This window comes from Bufo gargarizans, chromosome 6 (assembly GCF_014858855.1).
Source record: "Bufo gargarizans isolate SCDJY-AF-19 chromosome 6, ASM1485885v1, whole genome shotgun sequence".
Classification (NCBI taxonomy): domain Eukaryota; kingdom Metazoa; phylum Chordata; class Amphibia; order Anura; family Bufonidae; genus Bufo; species Bufo gargarizans.
Genome location: NC_058085.1, coordinates 366,028,081 through 366,054,078, shown reverse-complemented (window position 1 = coordinate 366,054,078; position 25,998 = coordinate 366,028,081). Strand labels below are relative to the sequence as shown.

The window sequence follows — 25,998 nt, the reverse complement described above, 5'->3', positions numbered from 1 at the left end:
GATTTATCTTGACAAAGGTCAGTCTCTCCACATTTTGGGTGGACAGGTGAGTTCTCCTTGGAGTGACTATGGCCTCCGCCACACTATACACCTGCTCTAATGCCACACTACTGGCTGGGCAGGACAGCTTTTCCAGGACAAACTTGACCAGTTGTGGCCACAAATCTAGTTTGGCTGCCCAGTAGTCCAGTGGATCTTCAATGATGGCTGGCAGGGTGCACTCCAAGTATGCCACCACCTGCTGGTTTAGGTTCTGCTTTATGTCTAGCTGCTGGTGAGTAGTTTCTGCACTATGCGGGTGAAGAATGCTGCTCATCAGTGACTCTAGACTTAGGCTGCTGCTGATGGAGCTTGTATTGCTCCTGCCACTCCCCCCCCCAGCAGCCATGGCAGTGGAACATGAGCGCAGAGGGCCCCCCCAGTCAGACCTGTGAGGAGATAGATAATGGTGCAGATAGGCAGCGGCCAACTAACTACATAGGATGTCTCTATAGTAGTTCAGCATGTCCTCCCTCTCAGCGGGACCAGTAGCGAGGGTCTAACATGGTGGAGAGCCAGTAGTCATCCCTCTGCCGAATGGTGACAATTCGGCTGTCACTACGCAAGAATGTGAGCATGCATCGGGCCATTTGCGCAAGTGACTCAGAGGGACTCCCTGCCTCCATCTCCACTGCATACTGCCACGGTGTGTCTGGGTCATCTACCTTGTCTTCCTTATCTCCCTCTTGCTCCTCTCGCTTCTCAAGATTCTCCTCTCCTGTCACCTGTGTAGAAAACCACCCATTTTGCTACACATTGCATGTGTTCCAATGTCCTCCTCCTTCAGTTCAGCCTTCATGTGGCCATGAGATGTAGGTGCCACGTCTCCAGTCCACTGACTAGTGAGATTTATCAGCATCTTTTCCAGGATATGAATCAGTGGAATGATGTTGTTCATCATGTAGTCCTGGTGACTGACAAATAAAGTGGCGTCCTAAAAGGGCACGAGCAAATGGCAGGTGAGCTGACACATGAGCTGCCACAGGCTAACATAGAAGTTACACAGGGGAGTACCTCTGTCTGTCCGCCTGTATCATCAAGAAATTGCTTATGGCCTTTCTCTGGTCATACAGTAGTTCCAACATATGTAGGGTGGAATTTTAACGGGTTGAAACGTCACCTATCAGCCTATGTTGGGGGGCACCGTTCTGCCGCTGTAGCTCAAGGAGGGTGTGCTTGGCGGTGTACAGGTGGCTGAAGTGCATGGATGTCTTGCACATGGGTGGAAGACTTCAGGAGATGCTTGACAACCAGATTGAACAAGTGCTCCATGCAGGGTGCATGGCTCAGCCCTCCTTGACCGCAACATCGACAACATGTTATTCCAGTTGTCGGTTCCTACGGTTCCGATTTTGAGTTGTCGCGAAGAAAGCCAGGATTTGATTTCTGTAAAGAAACGGAGCAGTTTCTCCCCCTGTGTAACTCAGTTTGGCCTTGGCAAACTATGTGCACCACCATGCCCTGCACATGTGGTATGCTGGAGGGACACTCTGAATTGTCCCTGCAGTGGAGGCTGAGGACACAGTGGAGGATAAGGAGGCAGAGGTGGAAATTTTTCGCAGGACCAACAGCGTGAGAGCGTGGAGGTGGAAGCTGCGTCACCTGGTCCAGTTGCTGGTTTGGCTCGGTAGAAACCACATTTACCCAGTGGGCCGTAAAGAACATGTATTTTCCTTGACTGTAGTTACGGCTCCACACGTCGGCGCTGCTGTGCAGTTTGGCAGACACCGACAGGCTCAAGGACTAGCCCACCTTCTGGTGGCCACCCGACAGCTTAGGGAGGGTGGGCAGGGACTGGTGGTCCCCCCCCCTTCTTATCCCCCTTAGTTTGGTTCCCCCACTGGCACCCGTTTTGTGTGGGCAGTTAGGGGTTAATATGCTGATCCGGTTGGGAGAGGAGGCGGGCGGCTAGGAGGGCTTATATGCCGCTGTCCCGCCTCTCCTCTTCCTCTTTGTGCGGAAGCGATTTGCGCTCTGTCTGCAAGAAGATGTCCGCCTCTGATGTCCCTCTGATGGAGGCTTTGAGGGCGAGAATGGCGGAGGGGGGTGAGGGATGGCTGCGCTCATTCTTGAGCAGCCTCGGTTCCCCTCAGCCTTCCTCCTCTCCTGGCTCGGCGTGTCCCCCTAGGGAGGTAATGTCCGCAGATCCCGGTACTGTGGTGGGGGGCCGGCGGTCTGCACGGCACATCCGCCCCCCCGCTCGGTTCGGGCGCTCCCCCCCCCTCCAGTTCCCCTTACCTTGCCTGCTGCAGCCGTCGCTGGCGCTTCCCAGGCTCGCCAGCAGATCCCCTGTGCTGCCGATTCGGCGGTAGCTCCGCCCCTTCCTGTCTCACCTCGTGTCCCGTCCTGCTGCCGCTGGTGTGACTGCGGCGTGGAGCGGCGGTTTAGTCATGGGAGCTCAGGCCAGCAGCTCTTCCTCCCATAGTCTCCCTCCCACTCCTCCTGCTTCTCAGCCTTTGCCCCCTCCTGTTCCCCATGAGCAGCTGCAGGTGGATGGGGCTCTGCCGTCTGCGGCAGTTGTGGAAGTGGTCCCTCCCCCTGCTCACAATGATGATGGGGTGCGGGTGGACCCTCCTTCTGCCCCTGCTGTCAATTCTTTCTCCCTGCCACCCCCCCCTCCCTTCCCCAGGGGTCACGCCGGCGCAGGGTTCGGTCCAGCTCGTCGTCCTCCTCTCCGGAGAGCAGGAGACGTGGTCGCCGCGGTTCCCGCAGACGTCACTCCCGCCGCAGGTCTGGTGGCTCGGCGTGGAGCAGGCGCTCCAGATCCTCCAGGTGGCGCTCGCCGTCCTCCTCTGAGGGGTCGCTGGCTGCGTCGGAGGAGTCTGGTCGTGTAGCACGTTCGCGTCGCAGTGGACGGTCGTCGGCGTCACTCGTCCAGGGTCCGTTGCCTGGCTCCTGCGGCGACGGTTCAGTCTGAGGTTCCGATGCCTGTTCCTCCGGTGGTTCCTGTTTCTGCGTCCGGTGAGTACCATTCTGTGGGTGTGTTCGATTTCTCGAAGAGGGTGGGGGATGCGAACGCGGCCGAGTTGTTGCAGATGTTGTTGGATCGTTTGCAGCCGCCTGCCCCGGTTCTGGATCCCCCTCCTCCTAGTGTTAAGCAGGCGCCTGTTCTGGCTGGGGTGCACAAGGATTCGTGCTATTGTGGGGTTAGCCTCCTGGGGGCCCACCTGGATGAGGCGGTTAAGGAGAAGGTGTGGGTTAACCAGTATGTGGATGTTTGGTCCCTCATATCGGTTGACCAACACACGGTTGATAAGGAACGGCGTTTCTCGGATAGACCTTCTGAGCGTAGACCCCGGGTGGCCAAGACCATGAACAACTGGTTGCAGGCCTTTTCTGTTTTGGGTTGTGTTATGGGACAGCGTCATCCTGAGCGTTGTGCTGAGCTGTTCGTATATCAGGATATTATTTATAGTGCCTATAAATCGCACGGGGGCAGTGCATGGTGGCGGTACGATGAGGAGTTCCGCCGTCGGTTGGCATTACATTCGGAAATGGGGTGGGGGGTGAAGGCGACGGATGTGTGGTTGCGGTTAATGGTCGCGCAGAGGCCCTCTCCCTTTCCAGCGGCGGCCGCTGGTTCAGGGGGATCACCTTCCCATGGACCGGTGGCCGTCCGCCGCCCCGGGTCTTGTTGGTTGTTCAACGAGGGGAACTGCAGGTTTGCCGGATTGTGCAGGTTCAAGCATGAGTGCTCCGCCTGTGGCGGCCCTCACCCGGCTGGTAAATGCTCCCGCCCCGCGATTGGGCCTTCCAGGCAGTTTGTCCAAGGGGGAGTTAAGGACCCCAGTGAGCGTGGCAGAGATGGGCCCCTGGTTAGACAGGTATCCCAATAAACCGGCTGCTGCTCAGCTCCGTTTTGGCTTTTCCTTTGGGTTTTTTATCCCTTTTGTGCTTAACCGCTTACCGTTTTTTTCTGATAACTTGAAGTCTGCCCGGGAGTTACCGGAGGTTCTTCGGGAGAAGGTCTCTAAGGAGGTTTCGTTGGGTAGGATTAGGGGTCCGTTTGAGGTGTTGCCTTTCCCTAATTTGCGGGTTTCCCCGCTTGGCGTGGTTCCTAAGAAGGAACCGGGGAAGTTCAGGTTGATTCATCATTTGTCCCACCCTAAGGGTTCGTCAGTTAATGACGCCATTAGTCCAGAGGATGCTTCGGTGTCTTACGTCTCCTTTGACCGTGCGGTCGCGTTGGTTAGGGAGGCGGGCCAGGGGGCCCTCTGGCCAAATCGGATATAGAGTCAGCTTTCCGCCTGCTTCCTGTTCACCCGGATTGTTTTCATTTGCTGGGTTGCTGTGTGGACGGCAGGTTTTACTATGATACCTGTCTTCCTATGGGTTGCTCCATTTCGTGTCACTATTTTGAGTTGTTTGGTTCCTTTCTGGAATGGGTCGTTCGTTATGAGTCAGGCTGTACGTCAGTTTTGCATTATTTGGACGACTTTCTTTTTGTTTCTCCAGGGCCCGTGGATGGTTGCTTGTTCTTGCTGAATCTGTTTTTGGAGCGGATGGCTCAGTTTGGGATCCCGATTTCTATGGAGAAAACGGAGGGCCCGGTTACGTGTTTGTCTTTTCTGGGTATTGAAATTGACACTGTCGATATGGTTTTCCGGTTGCCACGTGATAAGCTTCAGAAGCTTGTGAGTTTAATTGATGGGTTCCTGGCGGTCAGGAAGGTTTCCCTCCTGCAGATGCAGTCTCTCTTGGGTCTCTTGTGCTTTGCATGCAGGGTGATGCCCATGGGTCGGGTTTTCGCCCGGCGTTTGTCTCTAGCTACCAGGGGTGTGCAGTCTCCCCGTCATCGCATTCGGATCACTGCGTCTCTGAAGGAGGATTTGCGGGTGTGGAAGGCTTTTCTGCGCTCTTTCAATGGTCATACCTGCTACATGTCTGAGGTGACCCCTAATTCCGAGCTGTCTCTGTTTTCGGATGCTTCTGGGTCGTGTGGTTTTGGTACGATTTTGGGGTTTGAGTGGTGTGCCGGTGAGTGGCCTGCCTCTTGGCGATCCGCTGGTTTGTGCAAGAACCTCACGTTGTTGGAATTGTTTCCGATTATTGTGTCGGTGGAGTTATGGGGTGACCGATTGGCCAATAAGCATGTTTCGTTTTGGACTGACAATTTGAGTGTGGTTTATGCTGTCAACAGCTTGTCTTCCTCTTCCCTCCCGGTTCTATCTTTGCTTCGTCATCTCGTCCTTCGGTGCCTCGAATGTAATATCTATTTTAGGGCTCGTCACGTTCCAGGAGTTGATAACAAGATTGCTGATGCTCTCTCCCGTTTTCGTTGGCAGGATTTCAGGTCCTTTCTTCCGGGAGCGGATTTGGAGGGCAGGACGTGCCCGTCGTACCTGTGGGACCTGGTGGACAGGAGCTGATGTCGTTGGTCCGATCATCGATTTCCCCGGCTACTTGGCAGGCCCATGGTAAGGCGTGGGATGACTGGTTGGGAATGGTGAATGGCAGGGACGTGGTGTCCCGGGTTGACCTGCGCTTGGAGGTCACGATGGAATGGCTATTGCGCTTGCGAGCTGAGCGCGTTTCTGCAGCGGTAGCGCAGCGGCGTTTGGCGGGTGTTGCCTTTCATTTTAAATTGCGCGGCTGGGTGGATGTTACCAAGCAGTTTATTATCCGTCAGGCTCTGAGGGGTTGGAGGAGAGAGTTTGTCTCTCGCGAGTGCCGGAGGCCGATCTCGTTTGCTTTGCTGGGTAGGCTTATTGCCGGGCTTCCTGATGTTTGCGCTTCGCCTTTTGAGACGACGTTGTTCTCGTGTTGTTTTAGCGTAGCCTTCTTTGCGGCGCTGCGGTTGGGCGAGTTAGTTTCTCCCTCTTGTAGGAAACTGGGAGGCCTTTCTTGCCAGGACGTGGTGCTAGGCAGTGATTCGTTGAGGATTAGGGTCCGGCGGTCTAAAACTGACCAGTTTGGCAGGGGTGCCTGGATTCCTCTGTATCCAGTGGCGGGTATTTCTTGCCCTGTCAGGTTGGTGGGTAGCTATAGTGCAGTTCGCCCGGAGAGCGGTACTTTCTTTGCGCATGCGGATGGTTCCCCCTTGACCAAATTCCAGTTCACCAGGGTTTTGCGGTCTTGTTTGGAGTTGGTTGGGGTGAATCCCGGGGAATTCGGTACTCATTCGTTCCGGATTGGGGCGGCCACGGAGGCGGCCAGGGCAGGTTTACCCGAATCGGAGGTTATGAGAATTGGCAGGTGGAAGTCCGATTGCTTTGCTAGGTATATTAGACCGGACCTTCTGTTATGTTGACAGGTAACGTGTAATAAAAAAAAATAAAAAAGAAAGGGAAGAATGAAAATAAATTTTGCAGGAATTCAGCTACTTCTTAGTTTCTGCGTGCTGTACTTGTGCGTTTTTTGTTGACAGTGTATATTTGGTTTTCAGGAATCTCTTGGTTTTGAGTGATGTTTGCTCGGTGCTAATTCTATTCTCTTGCAGGTCCTGGGCGTCCGGCCGTGTGGATTCTCGGCCATTCGTATGTGTTCTGGGCGGCCCAGAGAGCCGATTGCCGGCCCGGTGGGAGATCCCTCGGCTTCCGTGAGGTGGATGTGTCCTGGAGAGGAATCCGTGGGTTGCGATGGACTCAGCTCCTGTCCCAAGTGGTCGACATTGGTTTGCAGGCCAGTGGCCCGGTGATTCTGGTTTTACATGCAGGGGGTAACGATATAGGTTCTGTGCCCCTGGTGGAATTGTTGGCCCTCATTAGGTCGGATTTGGAGCGTTTCCCTTCATTTTTCCGTGAGGTGGTCCTGGTGTGGTCCGAGGTTGTCCCTCGGGTGGTATGGCAGGGTGGGGAGGCGGTGGAGAGGTGTAGGAGGACGATTAATGCCCGTATCTCCCGTTTTGTTCGGTCCCGGGGTGGTGTGGTGGTCAGACACCGGCAGCTGGAGGGCGATAATCGCTCATTGATGAGGCCTGACGGGGTGCATCTGACGGATATCGGCTTGGATATTTTCCTTTCAGGTCTTCAGGATGGGGTGGAGCAGGCCATGTTTTTGTTGGGTGGTGGTCGGAGCCCCGTTTGAGGGCGGTTCTCCTCCGTGGCGGCAAGTTATTACAGCTTAAAGGTGTTGGAGAAAAAATGGGCGAATCCGTCCGCTGGGGGACCAGCGGCTGGCGGAGAGCACGGTTCAAAGTTACGGTTTGCCGTTTGAATAAAGCTGTGGCCGATTACCACCCAACAAAATAAAGGGTTGAAAAGTTGAACGGTGTCAGTGTCGTTATTAAAGGGGTTTAGATGGGGTTGGTATGCGGGGGCCAGAGGTGAAGTTGGAGTACCCCTTCCCCATTCCTGATGGTGCCAACAGTCTGTTCTACATGTGTGTGCAGGGCTGGTACTGCCTTTTTGGCAAAGAAATTATGGCTTGGGACTCTCCACCTCGGCTCGGCACATACCATTAGTTCTCTGAAAGGTGCAGAGTCCACCACTTAGAAAGGGACTGCAGTACTATTAACTTGGCAAGGAGCAAGTTCAGCTTCTGCGCTGTTGGATGAGTGCACGCATACTGTTGTCTTTTGGCAATCGCTTCAGTGATCGATTGCTGACAGAATGACTGACTAGGAGGAGGAGGAGCAGAAGCATCTGGACCGGCAGATGATGGGAAGGACAGACACTTTCCTTTGGCTGAGGTGGTGGAGCCTTGACTGCCTGAAATCAGTTGCTTGCCACTGGTTCTCCTAGGCTACTTTATGGTGATGCTGCATATGTTGATGCAGGGCCGTGGTGCCAACATTGGCACCCTGGCCACGCTTCACCTTCTGCCCACAGATTCGACAAATGGCCAGGTTCACCTCCTCCAGCAATTTAACAAAAAATTGTCACACCACAGAGTAGGTGATTTTACCCCCAACACTCCCCACTGCCTCCGTTAACCGCTGCACCACTACTTTCCGGGCCAGTAGGGTCCTGCGGGAGGTCTACTCCGGGCACGTTTGGCTCCCGACCTCCCACTGCTGCCACCCTGCTGACTCCTGGCCACAATACTGACTTGCTGGCTCCACCGCTGCCTCACGCGCAAGCTGCCACCCTCTTCTCCCAATGATGATGAAGACCCTTCGTCACCCGACTCCCAATTGCGATTGGCTACATCATCATTGAGTACTGTCTGCACATCACTGATTTCCTCCTCGACGGTCTCTGAGCCAGGAGCCTGTCCACTCGCAAACACTAGCTCCCACGCCACTCTCCTCTTCATTACTTTCCCTCCTACCAGAGGAAGCGGTGGATGTCTCCTCTGAATCTTGGCTGGCCAGTAGCTGCTGACTGTCCTCTAGTAGCTCATCCTTGCTGTATAGTGGAGCTGAGCCCCCAGCATATAGTACTTCTCTGGCCGAGGGAACAGAAAAGGACAGATTCAGGTTGAGGACAGGGACAAAGTCGAAGATCAAGTTAACCATTCAAGAACCGCTGTGTTGCTGGTCAAGACACTACCGCTAGCTGACACTGGGAGCTCAGGCCTCGGGAAGTGACCCCGGCTGCCACGCCTCCTTACTCTGCTGCGACCTGTGCCTGCGCCAGAAACATTTGTGCCCCTCCGCTGTGCAGGGCCTTAAACGTCTCTGTCTGACATACTGTTAGATCAAATAAGTAAATAAAAATGTAGCCATGTACATCCGCAACATTCATTATCATATCATGCAGGATGTTTTATATATTTTTTTCCGTGGTTTGTTAAACTGGTTTTGAAGGAGTGGCACCTTCATTTGTGAATACGCTCCTATCCTGGGAGTAGTATTCATGTGCACTTTTGCCCCACCTATCTAATAGGCGACCTTAATTAAAGTGGTACATATAGTTGTGTGTGCTCCACCTCCCACCGGTTGCTGCTGCTGCACAAGGAGGTAACTAGGAACAGCCCACTATATGTGCAGGGTCTGCGCTCCTGAACATAAATACATAACGGCATAGGCAAGTTTAGCATACGACCCGCCTGAACTGAGACTACTTGTCGCTTGGAAGGTGGGCTTAGATGTGTTTTGATCAAAATGTATTGACCAAGTGTCTCATGTATTGACTAGAGTTGAGCGAACACCTGGATGTTCGGGTTCGAGAAGTTCGGCCGAACATCCCGGAAATGTTCGGGTTCGGGATCCGAACCCGATCCGAACTTCGTCCCGAACCCGAACCCCATTGAAGTCAATGGGGACCCGAACTTTTCGGCACTAAAACGGCTGTAAAACAGCCCAGGAAAGGGCTAGAGGGCTGCAAAAGGCAGCAACATGTAGGTAAATCCCCTGCAAACAAATGTGGATAGGGAAATTAATTAAAATAAAAATTAAATAAATAAAAATTAACCAAAATCAATTGGAGAGAGGTTCCATAGCAGAGAATCTGGCTTCCCGTCACCCACCACTGGAACAGTCCATTCTCAGATATTTAGGCCCCGGCACCCAGGCAGAGGAGAGAGGTCCCGTAACAGAGAATCTGTCTTCATGTCAGCAGAGAATTAGTCTGCATGTCATAGCAGAGAATGAGGCTTCACGTCAGCCACCACTGCAACAGTCCATTGGCATATATTTAGGCCTAGCACACAGGCAGAGGAGAGAGGTCCCGTAACAGAGAATCTGGCTTCATGTCAGCAGAGAATCAGTCTGCATGTCATAGCAGAGAATGAGGCTTCACGTCAGCCACCACTGCAACAGTCCATTGGCATATATTTAGGCCCAGCACACACACAGGCAGAGGAGAGAGGTCCCGTAACAGAGAATCTGGCTTCATGTCAGCAGAGAATCAGTCTGCATGTCATAGCAGAGAATGAGGCTTCACGTCAGCCACCACTGCAACAGTCCATTGGCATATATTTAGGCCCAGCACACACACAGGCAGAGGAGAGAGGTCCCGTAACAGAGAATCTGGCTTCATGTCAGCAGAGAATCAGTCTGCATGTCATAGCAGAGAATGAGGCTTCACGTCAGCCACCACTGCAACAGTCCATTGGCATATATTTAGGCCCAGCACACACACAGGCAGAGGAGAGAGGTCCCGTAACAGAGAATCTGGCTTCATGTCAGCAGAGAATCAGTCTGCATGTCATAGCAGAGAATGAGGCTTCACGTCAGCCACCACTGCAACAGTCCATTGGCATATATTTAGGCCCAGCACACACACAGGCAGAGGAGAGAGGTCCCGTAACAGAGAATCTGTCTTCATGTCAGCAGAGAATTAGTCTGCATGTCATAGCAGAGAATGAGGCTTCACGTCACCCACCACTGCAACAGTCCATTGGCATATATTTAGGCCTAGCACACAGGCAGAGCAGAGAGGTCCCGTAACAGACAATCTGGCTTCATGACAGCAGAGAATCAGTCTGCATGTCATAGCAGAGAATGAGGCTTCACGTCACCCACCACTGCAACAGTCCATTGGCATATATTTAGGCCTAGCACACAGGCAGAGCAGAGAGGTCCCGTAACAGACAATCTGGCTTCATGTCAGCAGAGAATCAGTCTGCATGTCATAGCAGAGAATGAGGCTTCACGTCACCCACCACTGCAACAGTCCATTGGCATATATTTAGGCCTAGCACACAGGCAGAGCAGAGAGGTCCCGTAACAGACGATCTGGCTTCATGTCAGCAGAGAATCAGTCTGCATGTCATAGCAGAGAATCAGGCTTCACGTCAGCCACCACTGCAACAGTCCATTGTCATAAATTTAGGCCCAGCACCCAGGCAGAGGAGAGAGGTCCCGTAACAGACAATCTGGCTTCATGTCAGCAGAGAATTAGTCTGCATGTCATAGCAGAGAATCAGGCTTCATGTCAGCCACCACTGCAACAGTCCATTGGCATATATTTAGGCCTAGCACACAGGCAGAGGAGAGGTTCATTCAACTTTGGGTAGCATCGCAATATAATGGTAAAATGAAAATAAAAATAGGATTGAATGAGGAAGTGCCCTGGAGTCCAATAATATATGGTTATGGGGAGGTAGTTAATGTCTAATCTGGACAAGGGACGGACAGGTCCTGTGGGATCCATGCCTGGTTCATTTTTATGAACGTCAGCTTGTCCACATTGGCTGTAGACAGGCGGCTGCGTTTGTCTGTAATGACGCCCCCTGCCGTGCTGAATACACGTTCAGACAAAACGCTGGCTGCCGGGCAGGCCAGCACCTCCAAGGCATAAAAGGCTAGCTCTGGCCACGTGGACAATTTAGAGACCCAGAAGTTGAATGGGGCCGAACCATCAGTCAGTACGTGGAGGGGTGTGCACACGTACTGTTCCACCATGTTAGTGAAATGTTGCCTCCTGCTAACACGTTGCGTATCAGGTGGTGGTGCAGTTAGCTGTGGCGTGTTGACAAAAGTTTTCCACATCTCTGCCATGCTAACCCTGCCCTCAGAGGAGCTGGCCGTGACACAGCTGCCTTGGCGACCTCTTGCTCCTCCTCTGCCTTGGCCTTGGGCTTCCACTTGTTCCCCTGTGACATTTGGGAATGCTCTCAGTAGCGCGTCTACCAACGTGCGCTTGTACTCGCGCATCTTCCTATCACGCTCCAGTGCAGGAAGTAAGGTGGGCACATTGTCTTTGTAGCGTGGATCCAGCAGGGTGGCAACCCAGTAGTCCGCACAGGTTAAAATGTGGGCAACTCTGCTGTCGTTGCGCAGGCACTGCAGCATGTAGTCGCTCATGTGTGCCAGGCTGCCCAGGGGTAAGGACAAGCTGTCCTCTGTGGGAGGCGTATCGTCATCGTCCTGCCTTTCCCCCCAGCCACGCACCAGTGATGGACCCGAGCTGCGTTGGGTGCCACCCCGCTGTGACCATGCTTCATCCTCATCCTCCTCCACCTCCTCCTCATCCTCGTCCTCCTCGTCCTCCAGTAGTGGGCCCTGGCTGGCCACATTTGTACCTGGCCTCTGCTGTTGCAAAAAACCTCCCTCTGAGTCACTTCGAAGAGACTGGCCTGAAAGTGCTAAAAATGACCCCTCTTCCTCATCCTCCTCCTCCTCCTCCTGGGCCACCTCCTGTTCCATCATCGCCCTAAGTGTTTTCTCAAGGAGACATAGAAGTGGTATTGTAACGCTGATAACGGTGTCATCGCCACTGGCCATGTTGGTGGAGTACTCGAAACAGCGCAACAGGGCACACAGGTCTCGCATGGAGGCCCAGTCATTGGTGGTGAAGTGGTGCTGTTCTGTAGTGCGACTGACCCGTGCGTGCTGCAGCTGAAACTCCACTATGGCCTGCTGCTGCTCGCACAGTCTGTCCAGCATGTGCAAGGTGGAGTTCCACCTGGTGGGCACGTCGCATATGAGGCGGTGAGCGGGAAGGCCGAAGTTACGCTGTAGCGCAGACAGGCGAGCAGCGGCAGGATGTGAACGCCGGAAGCGCGAACAGACGGCCCGCACTTTATGCAGCAGCTCTGACATGTCGGGGTAGTTGTGAATGAACTTCTGCACCACCAAATTCAGCACATGCGCCAAGCAAGGGATGTGCGTCAAATTGGCTAGTCCCAGAGCTGCAACGAGATTTCGCCCATTATCACACACCACCAGGCCGGGCTTGAGGCTCACCGGCAGCAACCACTCGTCGGTCTGTTGTTCAATACCCCGCCACAACTCCTGTGCGGTGTGGGGCCTGTCCCCCAAACATATGAGTTTCAGAATGGCCTGCTGACGTTTACCCCGGGCTGTGCTGAAGTTGGTGGTGAAGGTGTGTGGCTGACTGGATGAGCAGGTGGAAGAAGAGGAGGAGGAAGCCGAGAAGGAGGAGGTGGCAACAGGAGGCAAAGAATGTTGCCCTGCGATCCTTGGCGGCGGCAGGACGTGCGCCAAACAGCTCTCCGCCTGGGGCCCAGCTGCCACTACATTTACCCAGTGTGCAGTTAGGGAGATATAGCGTCCCTGGCCGTGCTTACTGGTCCACGTATCTGTGGTTAGGTGGACCTTGCTACAGATGGCGTTGCGCAGTGCACACTTGATTTTATCGGATACTTGGTTGTGCAGGGAAGGCACGGCTCTCTTGGAGAAGTAGTGCCGGCTGGGAACAACATACTGTGGGACAGCAAGCGACATGAGCTGTTTGAAGCTGTCTGTGTCCACCAGCCTAAATGACAGCATTTCATAGGCCAGTAGTTTAGAAATGCTGGCATTCAGGGCCAGGGATCGAGGGTGGCTAGGTGGGAATTTACGCTTTCTATCAAATGTTTGTGAGATGGAGAGCTGAACGCTGGCGTGTGACATGGTTGAGACGCTTGGTGACGGAGGTGGTGGTGGTGGTGTTGGTGGTACATCCCCTGTTTGCTGGGCGGCAGGTGCCAACGTTCCTCCAGAGGCGGAGGAAGAGGCCGAGGCGGCAGCAGCAGAATAGGCCGAGGCGGCAGCAGCAGAAGAGGTAGCAGGGGGAGCCTGAGTGACTTCCTTGGTTTTAAGGTGTTTACTCCACTGCAGTTCATGCTTTGCATGCAGGTGCCTGGTCATGCAGGTTGTGCTCAGGTTCAGAACGTTAATGCCTCGCTTCAGGCTCTGATGGCACAGCGTGCAAACCACTCGGGTCTTGTCGTCAGCACATTGTTTGAAGAAGTGCCATGCCAGGGAACTCCTTGAAGCTGCCTTTGGGGTGCTCGGTCCCAGATGGCGGCGGTCAGTAGCAGGCGGAGTCTCTTGGCGGCGGGTGTTCTGCTTTTGCCCACTGCTCCCTCTTTTGCTACGCTGTTGGCTCGGTCTCACCACTGCCTCTTCCTCCGAACTGTGAAAGTCAGTGGCACGACCTTCATTCCATGTGGGGTCTAGGACCTCATCGTCCCCTGCATCGTCTTCCACCCAGTCTTGATCCCTGACCTCCTGTTCAGTCTGCACACTGCAGAAAGACGCAGCAGTTGGCACCTGTGTTTCGTCATCATCAGAGACATGCTGAGGTGGTATTCCCATGTCCTCATCATCAGGAAACATAAGTGGTTGTGCGTCAGTGCATTCTATGTCTTTCACCGCTGGGGAAGGGCTAGGTGGATGCCCTTGGGAAACCCTGCCAGCGGAGTCTTCAAACAGCATAAGAGACTGCTGCATAACTTGAGGCTGAGACAGTTTCCCTGGTATGCATGGGGGTGATGTGACAGACTGATGGGGTTGGTTTTCAGGCGCCATCTGTGCGCTTTCTGCAGAAGACTGGGTGGGAGATAATGTGAACGTGCTGGATCCACTGTCGGCCACCCAATTGACTAATGCCTGTACCTGCTCAGGCCTTACCATCCTTAGAACGGCATTGGGCCCCACCATATATCGCTGTAAATTCTGGCGGCTACTGGGACCTGAGGTAGTTGGTACACTAGGACGTGTGGATGTGGCAGAACGGCCACGTCCTCTCCCAGCACCAGAGGGTCCACTAACACCACCACGACCATGTCCACGTCCGCGTCCCTTACTAGATGTTTTTCTCATTGTTATGGTTCACCACAACAACAAATATATTATTTGGCCCAATGTATTGTATTCAAATTCAGCGGGATATAAATTTGAGGCCTAGTATTTAGGCGCTGGGTGACCGGTATGGATTTAGTGACAGAATTAGACTTGGAAATGCACAGAAGCGTGTGTGTGAAGTTATTCTGAATGACCCAATGTGCACCTTGAATATTATATACCCTTTTTGGGATAGATTTCAAATAGCTCTGATATAGCAGGAACCACTAAATTATGAAATTGCTAAATTGGGAATTGTACTTCAACCCAGAACAAAAAATGTGCTTTGACGGGCACTAAATAACTTTCCCAGCTACAACAGTACAGCGGTAACGAGAGATTTAGAGGGATTTAAATTTGAGGCCTAGTATTTAGGCGCTGGGTGACAGGTATGGGTTTAGTGACAGAATTAGACTTGGAAATACACAGTAGCGGGTGTGTGTGAAGTTATTCTGAATGACCCAATGTGCACCTTCAATATTATATACCCTTTTTGGGATAGATTTCAAATAGCTCTGATATAGCAGGAACCATTAAATTATGAAATTGCTAAATTGGGAATTGTACTTCAACCCAGAACAAAAAATGTGCTTTGACGGACACTAAATATCTTGCCCAGCAACAACAGTACAGTGGTGGGTAACGAGAGATTTAGAGGGATTTAAATTTGAGGCCTAGTATTTAGGCGCTGGGTCACCGGTATGGATTTAGTGACAGAATTAGACTTGGAAATGCACAGAAGCGTGTGTGTGAAGTTATTCTGAATGACCCTATGTGCACCTTCAATATTATATACCCTTTTAGGGATAGATTTCAAATAGCTCTGATATAGCAGAAACCACTAAATTATGAAATTGCTAAATTGGGAATTGTACTTCAACCCAGAACAAAAAATGTGCTTTGACGGACACTAAATATCTTGCCCAGCAACAACAGTACAGCGGTGGGTAACGAGAGATTTAGAGGGATTTAAATTTGAGGCCTAGTATTTAGGCGCTGGGTGACAGGTATGGGTTTAGTGACAGAATTAGACTTGGAAATACACAGTAGCGGGTGTGTGTGAAGTTATTCTGAATGACCCAATGTGCACCTTCAATATTATATACCCTTTTTGGGATAGATTTCAAATAGCTCTGATATAGCAGGAACCACTAAATTATGAAATTGCTAAATTGGGAATTGTATTTCAACCCAGAACAAGAAATGTGCTTGAACGGACACTAAATAACTCGCCCAGCTACAGCACTAGGGACAGATTTAGCTGGATATAAATTTGAGGCCTAGTATTTAGGCGCTGGGTGACCGGTATGGATTTAGTGACAGAATTAGACTGGGATATGGCCAAAAAATGAACAGACTATTGCTGGTTAAATGCACTTGGTGTGACAGCTTCACCCTGATGTAGGCTTTAGCCAAAAAACAACCACACCATTGAGGGTTAAATGCACTTGGTGACAGGCGCAGCTTGCCCCTGATTTTGTATATGGCCAAAAAATGAACAGACTATTGCTGGTTAAATGCACTTGGTGTGACAGCTTCACCCTGATGTAGGCTTTAGCCAAAAAACAACCACACCATTGAGGGTTAAATGCACTTGGTGACAGGCGCAGCTTGCCCCTGATTTTGTATATGGCCAAAAAATGAACAGACTATTGCTGGTTAAATGCACTTGGTGTGACAGCTTCACCCTGATGTAGGCTTTAGCCAAAAAACAACCACACCATTGAGGGTTAAATGCACTTGGTGACAGGCGCAGCTTGCCCCTGATTTTGTATATGGCCAAAAAATGAACAGACTATTGCTGGTTAAATGCACTTGGTGTGACAGCTTCACCCTGATGTAGGCTTTAGCCAAAAAACAACCACACCATTGAGGGTTAAATGCACTTGGTCGCAGCTTGTGCTGGCTCACCACAAGACACAAAATGGCCGCCGATCACCCCAGAAAAATGAGACTGACAAACGGTCTGTGCAGCCTAAAAACAGTGAGCAATTGAGTATCAGCAGCTCAATGGTCCACAGCTGCAGATCGATCAGTTAATCAAGTCCTTTGGAGGAGTTAATCTGCCTAATCTCGCCCTACTGTCGCAGCCGCAACCTCTCCCTACGCTAATCAGAGCAGAGTGACGGGCGGCGCTATGTGACTCCAGCTTAAATAGAGGCTGGGTCACATGGTGCTCTGGCCAATCACAGCCATGCCAATAGTAGGCATGGCTGTGATGGCCTCTTGGGGCAAGTAGTATGACGCTTGTTGATTGGCTGCTTTGCAGCCTTTCAAAAAGCGCCAAGAAAGCGTCACAAAAGCGCGAAGAAAGCGACGAACACCGAACCCGAACCCGGACTTTTACGAAAATGTCCGGGTTCGGGTCCGTGTCACGGACACCCCAAAATTCGGTACGAACCCGAACTATACAGTTCGAGTTCGCTCATCCCTAGTATTGACCAAATGCCCGGAGGTCACCCGAAGGGGGGGGGGGTGTTTCTACTGTCACGGATGTTCCCGTGGTAGGTACCAGGAGATCGGAGAGACTAGCAACTTGTGGGTTAAATTGACAAGCTCACTGTGGATCTTATTGTGTCTGTGTTTTGGTGAATGCCCCACCCCTTGCTTCAGGTGTTGCTTGTTGGAAATTAACTTTTCCCATAAGTAGCCGCTTCTCACTCTTGGAGATGCGGTTTATAGATTTTCTTCCTGCCTTCTAACTAGCTGGTCGGTTGTACTCTGTGGTGCTTCTGGAATTGCCAGTTTTCTACTTTCAAATAAGTCTTGTCTTTTCTTATTGTTTTGTGTTTGTTATATTCCCTGTTGTTTGGGCCTGAGACAGAGACTTCCATTCGTCCATCTGGGGAGGAATGGTTTGTCTCTGGTCCTAACCTCCTTCCAGGGCCTCATAGGGATATAAGGGCCTAGGTATACAGTATATGAATATTCCTACCTTCAAGGTCTATTCATATTGATAGGTAGTTAGGGCCCGGATTAGGGTTATTTAGGAGGTGACCTGTTCCTTCCCTAGTTTCCAGGCCCAGTTACTGTTCCCCTTCTCTCTCATGTTTAGTGTGGAGTTTTTCCCCCACACTAAATTTGACATCTAGTTAGTGTAAATCTAGTGTTGGGAGCAGACGAGTCAAGATGTAGAAGTGAGGGGAAGGGACCCCCTCCTGCAGCAGGAGTCTCCCAAGGAAGCAGCTCATAGAGCACCATGACTCCTTACAGATTAAGAGAGTATTGCAAGGGGGTCAACAGTCCAAGGCACCCCACTCCAAAGGTAACAGACCTGCTACAGAGTCCAGTAATCAGACAGAAGCCAAGTTTAGCACAGAAGAGAGATAAAGCATGGTATTCAAGTGTGCCTGCCAGTTTATCCCAAAACCTACTGGAACCAAGAGAAAGACCAAATATTGTCTGGATGCAAGTTAATTCAAGTAAAGTGGTTGACCTTTCACCAAGTCTGGATACGACTTATTTTCCCCCTTTATTGTCCTGGAGCCTAACCCTGGGGATCGACGGTATCCAGGTAGGAACACTGTGACACACACAGAAACTACTGAGGCCGCACCACAGCACTCAACATACCTATAAACCTGGGACACGAACGGCGTTGCAAGTTAGCATGTACAGTATCTTTACAGGTAAATCTGTGTAATTTAACACATCCACAATGACATTACCGGTCAACTTAAGCACTGCACCACTCTACTGTTAAATTGTCTCCAACTTAAGAGAGTAATGCTGTTGAACTTGCAGATTGTCCTGAATCAATGTTTCAATAAACTGGTAAAATATTATGGCAAACTATGGGCAAAAAGTGATTCACAAAATGACTGATCCCCCATGAGGACTGCAAATAAATTCACTAACTTCCTGGCCCCACCAAGCTGCAGAAAACATCTCAAGACCATATAATTCCGTCCTCCGATGATACCTCAGCTTTATGGAAATCTCCATTCATTTATTTCTTCTTTAATAATTTATTACAGATGAAAACAACAGACTGGAAAACTGGTTTTCACAGCAGGAAGGCAAGATGAATCCGGACAATAAACTGAGCTGGCCCTCGTGTACAGAAAAGACTGGAAAAAAATATTGTCTTGAGATCATGAATGATAATGAAGGGGTTCAAACTCATAATTCCATCAGTCATCTTCATATAGGAGAAAGAGTATCACAACTCCTATTAGAGGTGTCACCAGATGGTCCAGACTTTGAAAGACTTTCTCCACTTTCATTATTTTCATTCTGGAGGCTCTGGACCAGTGTTGCACTGTGATTTGTTGGGCCCAACACAAAAGATACTTCCAAGTCTCCATCTATAATCAACTTGCACACATCCACTTTTAACTTTATCATAATCGGAATTGAATTGGTTATTTCAGACTTATACTAGAAGTAACAGACCCTCCAAAGTCACCACCAAATGGGTTTGTCTTCTGCTGGAGTTTTAGGTCCATTATCATGTGAAAGAGCCTTCATCTCCTGGACTGCTGAAGGATCCTAAGATATTCTAGGAGGCTTGACCAATCCTGATCTCAGTGAAATGATCCTATGTACAGTAGTCCTGTATAGACATGGTCACTGAATGGCTTTTCAATTACTATTTCAATACTATTTAATGGCCACATTGATTTCAAGCAGCAATATGGAAACAGGATCTTCTGGATCATCTGCATTAAAGGGGTCCTCCGGGCTACAGATATTGATGACCTATCCTCGGGTCATCAATAACAGATCCGTTACTGACATAGATCAGGTCAGTTACGCCCATGACTTGGAGAGCCACGGTGCCGGAAGTTATGCAGTCTACAGAGCTGGAGGCAGACAGTGCCTTGAACTGTGTAGTGGCTGTATTGTGTTAATGCAGCTCAGCAGTAAATTGGATATTACACCAGCACACTACAGTACACAGGGTACAAAGACATTGGCTTCTGCTCCATACAATGTTAGACTATTAGCACCACTGCAGCCTAGTGTCTGACCACCATTAATCTGACATTGATGACCTATCTTGAGCCCAGAGAACCTCTTTCTCTCGCACTGCTCATAGGGAACAATGGTCTTTGACTCTCACCAATGAAAATGTCTAATAAACCACTTCAACCAGCAAATAGCTTAAAAAGGTGCCCATGCACATTGGACAACTCAGGAATTGAGATAAAGTTTGGAGCACCGAAACACTAAGCTGAGGGGGTCTGTTGAGCTGGGGCAGCTAACCATATTGTTCCCTAGTCCATTTGACCATGAGTATTCAGAGGACTTGTGACAGTCCAGATCAAGAGGAACAGACCAGCCAAAAAATAGAAAATAATGTGTGTATTGTACTGTGCAGAGTAGAGACAGTCAGGGAGAGAGAGAAGGAGAGATGTGAACTGTGGCTGAGCATGCCATACCTGTAGACTGTGAGCATATATGTGTGCAGTAGAGAGGATCATCAGCGTGTGGTCTCACCTGTTGTCACAGCGCAGTGTGGTAAATTCACTCCACACTGAACACAGAAGGGAAAAGGTATTAGGCCTGGAACTTAGGGAAATGGTCACACCTAGTGAGTCCTTTTTCCGAGCCCTGACTGCTATCAGTATGAACAGACCTTGATGTTAGGAATGTTCATACACAGGAACCTAAGCCCAATCTCACCCTAACAGGGCCCTGCAGATAGTGTCAGAACACAGATGGCCTATTCCTTCCCCAATGAAGGAAAAGCAGATCCCCTCAGGCCTAATATCAGCAGGTAGAGGAAAACAACAAAGAAGATACACTTAACTTCCAGAATAATGCGGGCGAGCAGGAACTCAGAGAGAACCAACATCAGGACTTCAACAAACAAGGAGCTATCAACCGCATAGCATGATGGGTGAGGCCAGACTAAATAAAGGAGAAGGAATGACCACTTAAGCTACACCTGAGACAAGAGGTGTGGTCATCCCCAGCAACAACACAGAAAGGTGATATCCAAGAGGCTGTCAATAATATGCAGCCAGTCTCCTTGATCTTCTAGTCTCTGTCACAGGCGGGACTGTGAGACCTGTTTAGAGTGCTCACCACATGGAGAATAACCACAGCCTAGAACAAGCAGCAAAGAACCATCTTCATTACTGCCACCAGAAGGAGACCAGGGCAAAAATGTAAACAACCATTGAGTTGAATGAAAGGTTTGAGGAGAAAGTAAGTCTGATGTCACAAATAGAGACTTTGAGGCCAGAAAGCTTGTTTCACAACATGTATCCTCCTGCTTTCTTCTACCATCCTTGACTGCAGTGCCTCAAACACCACTCACTGGACAATAAGTGAGATCTGCCTCCATACAGGCATCTTATTCTATATTTCACCATTAAAAAACACTTGCATGCTTGGCTCTTTGAGGAATAGGGGAATCGGGAGTTATATACAGTAGTAGATGTCATCTCACATCTACAGTATGTAAAGTGCATGACAGCTTTAACCAAATACATAAGATGATGAGCAGTGACGTGTAATGGAGCTCTCCTGGCCTGTCTGGATGGAAGATTTAAATGTGCAATGAAAGACGATCTAGAAAAACTGGGACTATCAATAAACAGATTTCATCTCACAATGACAACCTTCTATAAACCTGTACATTTTGGATGGATTTGTAGCAAACAGAAAAAGAATAGTAATCTGGTCTGACAGGGCAACAATGATGTACAATCCACGGCCTGACACAATGTTTCAACAATTGAAGTCCACAGCTGCCCTCTAGTGGACATTCTAGTGGTCTAAAACACCGGTCCTAATAAATGACCCTGTATACGGTATATCTGCATAAATCCATGTATAACCCAGACGTGGATCGACGTGGAATTCTCAGAAGTCTAGAAAAATGTTCTCAACTGCTGGGAAATATGCAACATGTCTTGGTGGCAGGTGGTGCAAACAGCAGACCACTTTTCTTTGCGGAATGGTAGAATATCAAAAGACAAAATCTGGATCACCGTCCACTTGTGGATAAGCCACAAATCCTCTCACAGGAGAGGCCCAAATCTTACATGTCCAAAGAGTCCAACTCACAAGATAGCAGCAGTGGTTCTCTCTGGGTGCAGATTATTGTTCTTTCCTGATACAGGCGGTGCGAAGTCACTTGACACTTTCTTAGTACTCAGCAAACAGCAACCTCCTCCTCAGTCAAGATATAGCTAATATTACCACCCGAACCACAGCACATACTAAGCACCCTTCACACCAGCTGCTAGCCTCCCCACAGTCTCCTCTCAGGCTATGGCCAGAACCCACCACATAACACAGGGGCACAGTACCCATCATGACCACCCATGGTAAAAGGACAATCCCTTTTATAATCTCATCCAGCGTCCCTACACCTATGTACATTCATGCTATAGGGGTCACTAGCATTTAATTCCTCATTCATCATGGTGGCTGAGGACATATTTTACCCCAGTGCCATATTGGAAGGGGCTGGGACAATATTATAAAATGATACAGATGTGCCCTTACTTACCTTTCCTCTTGGCATGTCCTGATATGTGCACCATGAGATGACCAACTTTTCAAAACAACATGATTTTGTGATACTGTGTTTTAATTTGGATGATGGTTTTCCCCTTATGAAGTGATATATCCTAGAGACCAGTACGAGACCAGTGTTTGCCTTAAATTGAAAGTGAATGTCTATTCTTGATTGCCATTTATCGGTACTTAAAAAAAGGCACATTTACTCTTAATTCATTTATACAGTAATGCATCTTGCGTATAAAGAAATTCCACTTCCTGAAGCCACCTCTTTGGGGAGCATAAGAGCTTGCTGCAGACAGTGTATCCTTTAAAATCCATAATAACACAGTATACAGTTAGCTCCCCCTAGTGGAGGCAGAATGGGATTTGGAATGCTGTATCAGAAAAGTTGAGCTCTGACTATTATAGGAATGTATTGAAAAAAATTATAATCAGTACAAAATCACATAATGAGAAAAGGTCTAGATGCAGTTTACTGCCTCTAATTTGCCCTTTTTTATGCTGCCCCTTAGTAAATAATTAGTATAAAGGTTTTATCTTATGAATGCAGCCAGCAAAGCAATTGTTTGTGAATGATCTTGTAGAAAGAGTCACTCCAGTATTCCTAAGAGAAATATGATGTATTGTATTCAATATTTTGTACTTATTGCGCAGAATCTGTGCCTTACAAGACGTCTCCATGTACATAGTAACAGGTGCTAAGTATGATCCATCAAAATCAGTGCAGAAGGTACAGAGATGTTTGCAAGGATTTACCAACTGGTAGAGAGTGAGGGGCACTGAGCGTGGAAAGATTAGTGAGACAGCTGGGGAGGGAACAAGAGGGGGGGGGTATAGCTCTGAGCAGAGACGGTCTCCACTAGATCCCTAACTGCAGGAGCAGAGGCATCCATAACTCAGGAACCTGCAAAGTCTGGACAGACGGCTGCAATGATCAGGTAGACCCCTGAGAAGCGGCCAGGGATGGGCACATAAATCTAATATGGATGATTATAGGAAATGTGAAGCATCTTATTCCTGCGTGTCTAACGCTGCTGGCACCGTCATCTGCTCCAACATCAGGTCATGAGGGGACAAGCTCATCTCTTCCAACACCATTACTTGTGGGCACCTTACAAGGCTCAGATACCTGCCCAGCTGGAGCACTGATATCATGATGCCCATTAGGAGACTCATTTGCATCTTCTACTTGCTGCCTCTTGCATCTCTCCTTCAGGGTAAGTGTCTCAATCGTGTTAATTGCTCTTTATGATCAATTTCCATGTCTTCACTCAACACTTGTAGCTGTCTGTGCTGCATGGGAGCTATCGTTTTGTAGATACGCCAGATCTAGAGTAGAATAAGAACTTGGGTGAAGGGGTTGCATGCTTTAGACATCTGTGATTCCAGTAGAATACAATAGACAACATTTTTATTGAAGGATGACCGAGGCAATATTACAACAGGATGCTCTGAACACAATATTCCTGCATAAAAGGTTCTGGAATTTTACTTAACGTGAACGTCAACATTCTTTTTATTAGGTCTATCATTTTAGTATAGTGGTTTGAGCTCCATTTTCCTGACACTAAGTTCTGCTTAGACATAGGTGCAGCAGAGCTCTCATCGGCTCTGATACATTTTTTTACTTTTACAGTGTGCGGAGTACGGATCTCATATACTTTATATGAATCTATACTCTGTAAATTGGAAAAGCAGCATCAGATGTCAATGCACTTCCAAATACACGATGTAGCTGACGGGTTTATAGGAAGTATCTGGATGAAATGTTTGCTGTCATTGGTCATGTTCTATCTATATCAAAAAAGTTGCACATTTTACTAGCATTAAAAAGTAATAAGGCAAATCTCATCAGCTCGATGGTTTGCAAAAAAAAGAATAAATGTTGCCAGGTGTTGGCAAAAAGGTATCTTTTAATGGGGTTGTCCAGCCAGTCTCAATATCTTAAAAAATTAAAGAATTAATACTCACCTTGCTGAATTGCCCCGCTCTTCTTCTGGCACTTCCAAGGCACCTCTCGTCTCTAGTTCCTTTTCCTTGTCAACATGTTAAATTTACCATACACACTAGTGTTTTGTTGCCCAAACCCACCAAGAATGATGGGTTTAGCCCACACACCAATGTGTGTGGGGAGCACCCGACTCTCTCATGACAGATGTCAGGGGAGACAAGGATTGGGCAAAATGAATATTTTCACCATATCCTTTTATTCTCCTGAGAGAGAAGCCACAGCCAGAACTATTTGGCTATTGCCACGCTTTGTTTTAAGAGGGAAACACCACACCAAGCCTAGGAAGGGAAGGGGGAACAGGGAATCAGGCCTGAGAACTAAGGAAGGAAAATGGACAACTCCTAGTGAAAACCCTAACCAAAATCCTGACTGACTACCAGTATGAACAGACCCCAAAGGTAGGTGAGTTCATACACAGGAATACCTAGAATCCTATCAAGCCCTATAGGACCCTGGTACTAATGGCATGGACGAGACTACCTGTTCCTCCAAAAGGAAGGATGAAAAGGAGTCTCTTTCAGGCCTAATACAAACAATAGGGAAATGCAACACACAGAACCCAAACAAAATACAAAAGGGAAAGGAAAGACTTAACTTGAAAGGAGCAATGGAAGCACCAGGAACTCAGCAGAGATCCAACCACAATCTATCCAAAAAGTCCAAACAGAAGCTATAAACCGCACAGAATTGTGGGAGAAGCAACTATAAATAGAGAAGGTTAAATGACCCTAATAGCCACACCTGGGGATAGAAGGTGTGGCAAGCACCAGAAACAACACAGATGTAATTTGATCCAAACAGAAAACATGTCAGATCAAACCAAGTGTCGCCAATCTCACCGATCTCCTGCCACAGGAATGGAGAGATGAAAGATAGCCGTCAGCGGAATGTACGTTTGGCCAACAGCTATTGAATGTGTATGGGCAGCTTTAATGTGATTACTCAAATAATCACTGGTTGAGGTGGGTCAATGCTATGGCCAGTGACTGGCTGAGCAGTCGCCTCTTCAGTGTCAAGGGGGACGAAGAAGTAGAAATCAGCATGGAATCCAAGAAGTGTCAGAAGGGGAACCAGGGAAATTGGTGAGGTGCATATGACTTTTTATTTTTCATGTTGGACATCACTTTTCAACATCTCAACACGGAACCTATGCTAACACCTGGTGGAGAACCCAGCTTCTAATAAGGGGGACCCCACAATACTGACCAATAGGCAACTCTTAAATGGTCAAATACAATACATATCTTGTCCCGTTGTTACTATGTACTAGGTTAGAAAACACCAGAAAAAATGAAAAGTGAAAGTGTCCAAGTCTACATTTTTATAGTTTACAGAATCAAGCAGGAGAAGAAGACTTGAGGGTGGAGACGTTGGCATATCTTACGCATCCCTCATTTCCCTCAAATCAACATTTAGGTACTTATATTTATACATAGATAGAAATTCAATCATGCATGCTTCAGAAAAGTGAAAGAGATGGTAGAAGGAGATTTTTCCCAATATGATTGACTGCCATCTGAGAGAACCTGAAAGAGCAAATGACTCCATATGGATGATACTGGTAGCTCCCAGACATCTACTTCCTGGAGGTGGACTTCTGAAAGTCCATGAAATAACCAATCTGTAGAAATGATAGTGTGTCGATGAAGCTAGGCCAAGTATACTCAGCTTCACTACGCAAGCATCAGAAGTAGAAGATACCAGTGGGAAAGTAGGTGATCTTAATATGCCTTGTCCTTGTTGACATCAATCAAGTGAGGTTAGGTGAATTTAGGGCATGGCCAGATTGACATTTTTCCAGAGTGCCTGATGGCCACTAAAGGTAAATAGGTGGCTTTCAATTCAACAGCTTCTCCAGTCACTGTACAATCTATCTTACACATCCCACCTACACCATGATCCACCAAATTTGTCCACTTTATTGGGAGCCTTGGGCAGCAGACAGAATTCACAGACAGATTTCTGAAATGGGAATCACCCACATATTCATTGGTATAATTGACTGGAAGGCAACCTCCACTAATTAGGCTTGTAGAACATCTTTGGGGAATCCTATCCGTCACATACC

The 25,998-nt window shown here is 49.0% G+C and overlaps 1 protein-coding gene across 1 annotated transcript in view; it reads left to right on the top strand.

The window, feature by feature from the left end:
* Positions 1-5,083: 5,083 nt before the first annotated feature.
* Positions 5,084-25,998, top strand: part of LOC122942238 (ephrin type-B receptor 5-like) — a 114,209-nt gene continuing 93,294 nt past the window's right edge. Inside the window, exons 1-2 of the mRNA XM_044299741.1 lie at positions 5,084-5,456; positions 6,479-7,048. Coding sequence (XP_044155676.1) covers positions 5,408-5,456; positions 6,479-7,048 — 619 coding nt within the window. The 5' untranslated portion in view covers positions 5,084-5,407. The remainder of the gene's footprint in view (positions 5,457-6,478; positions 7,049-25,998) is intronic.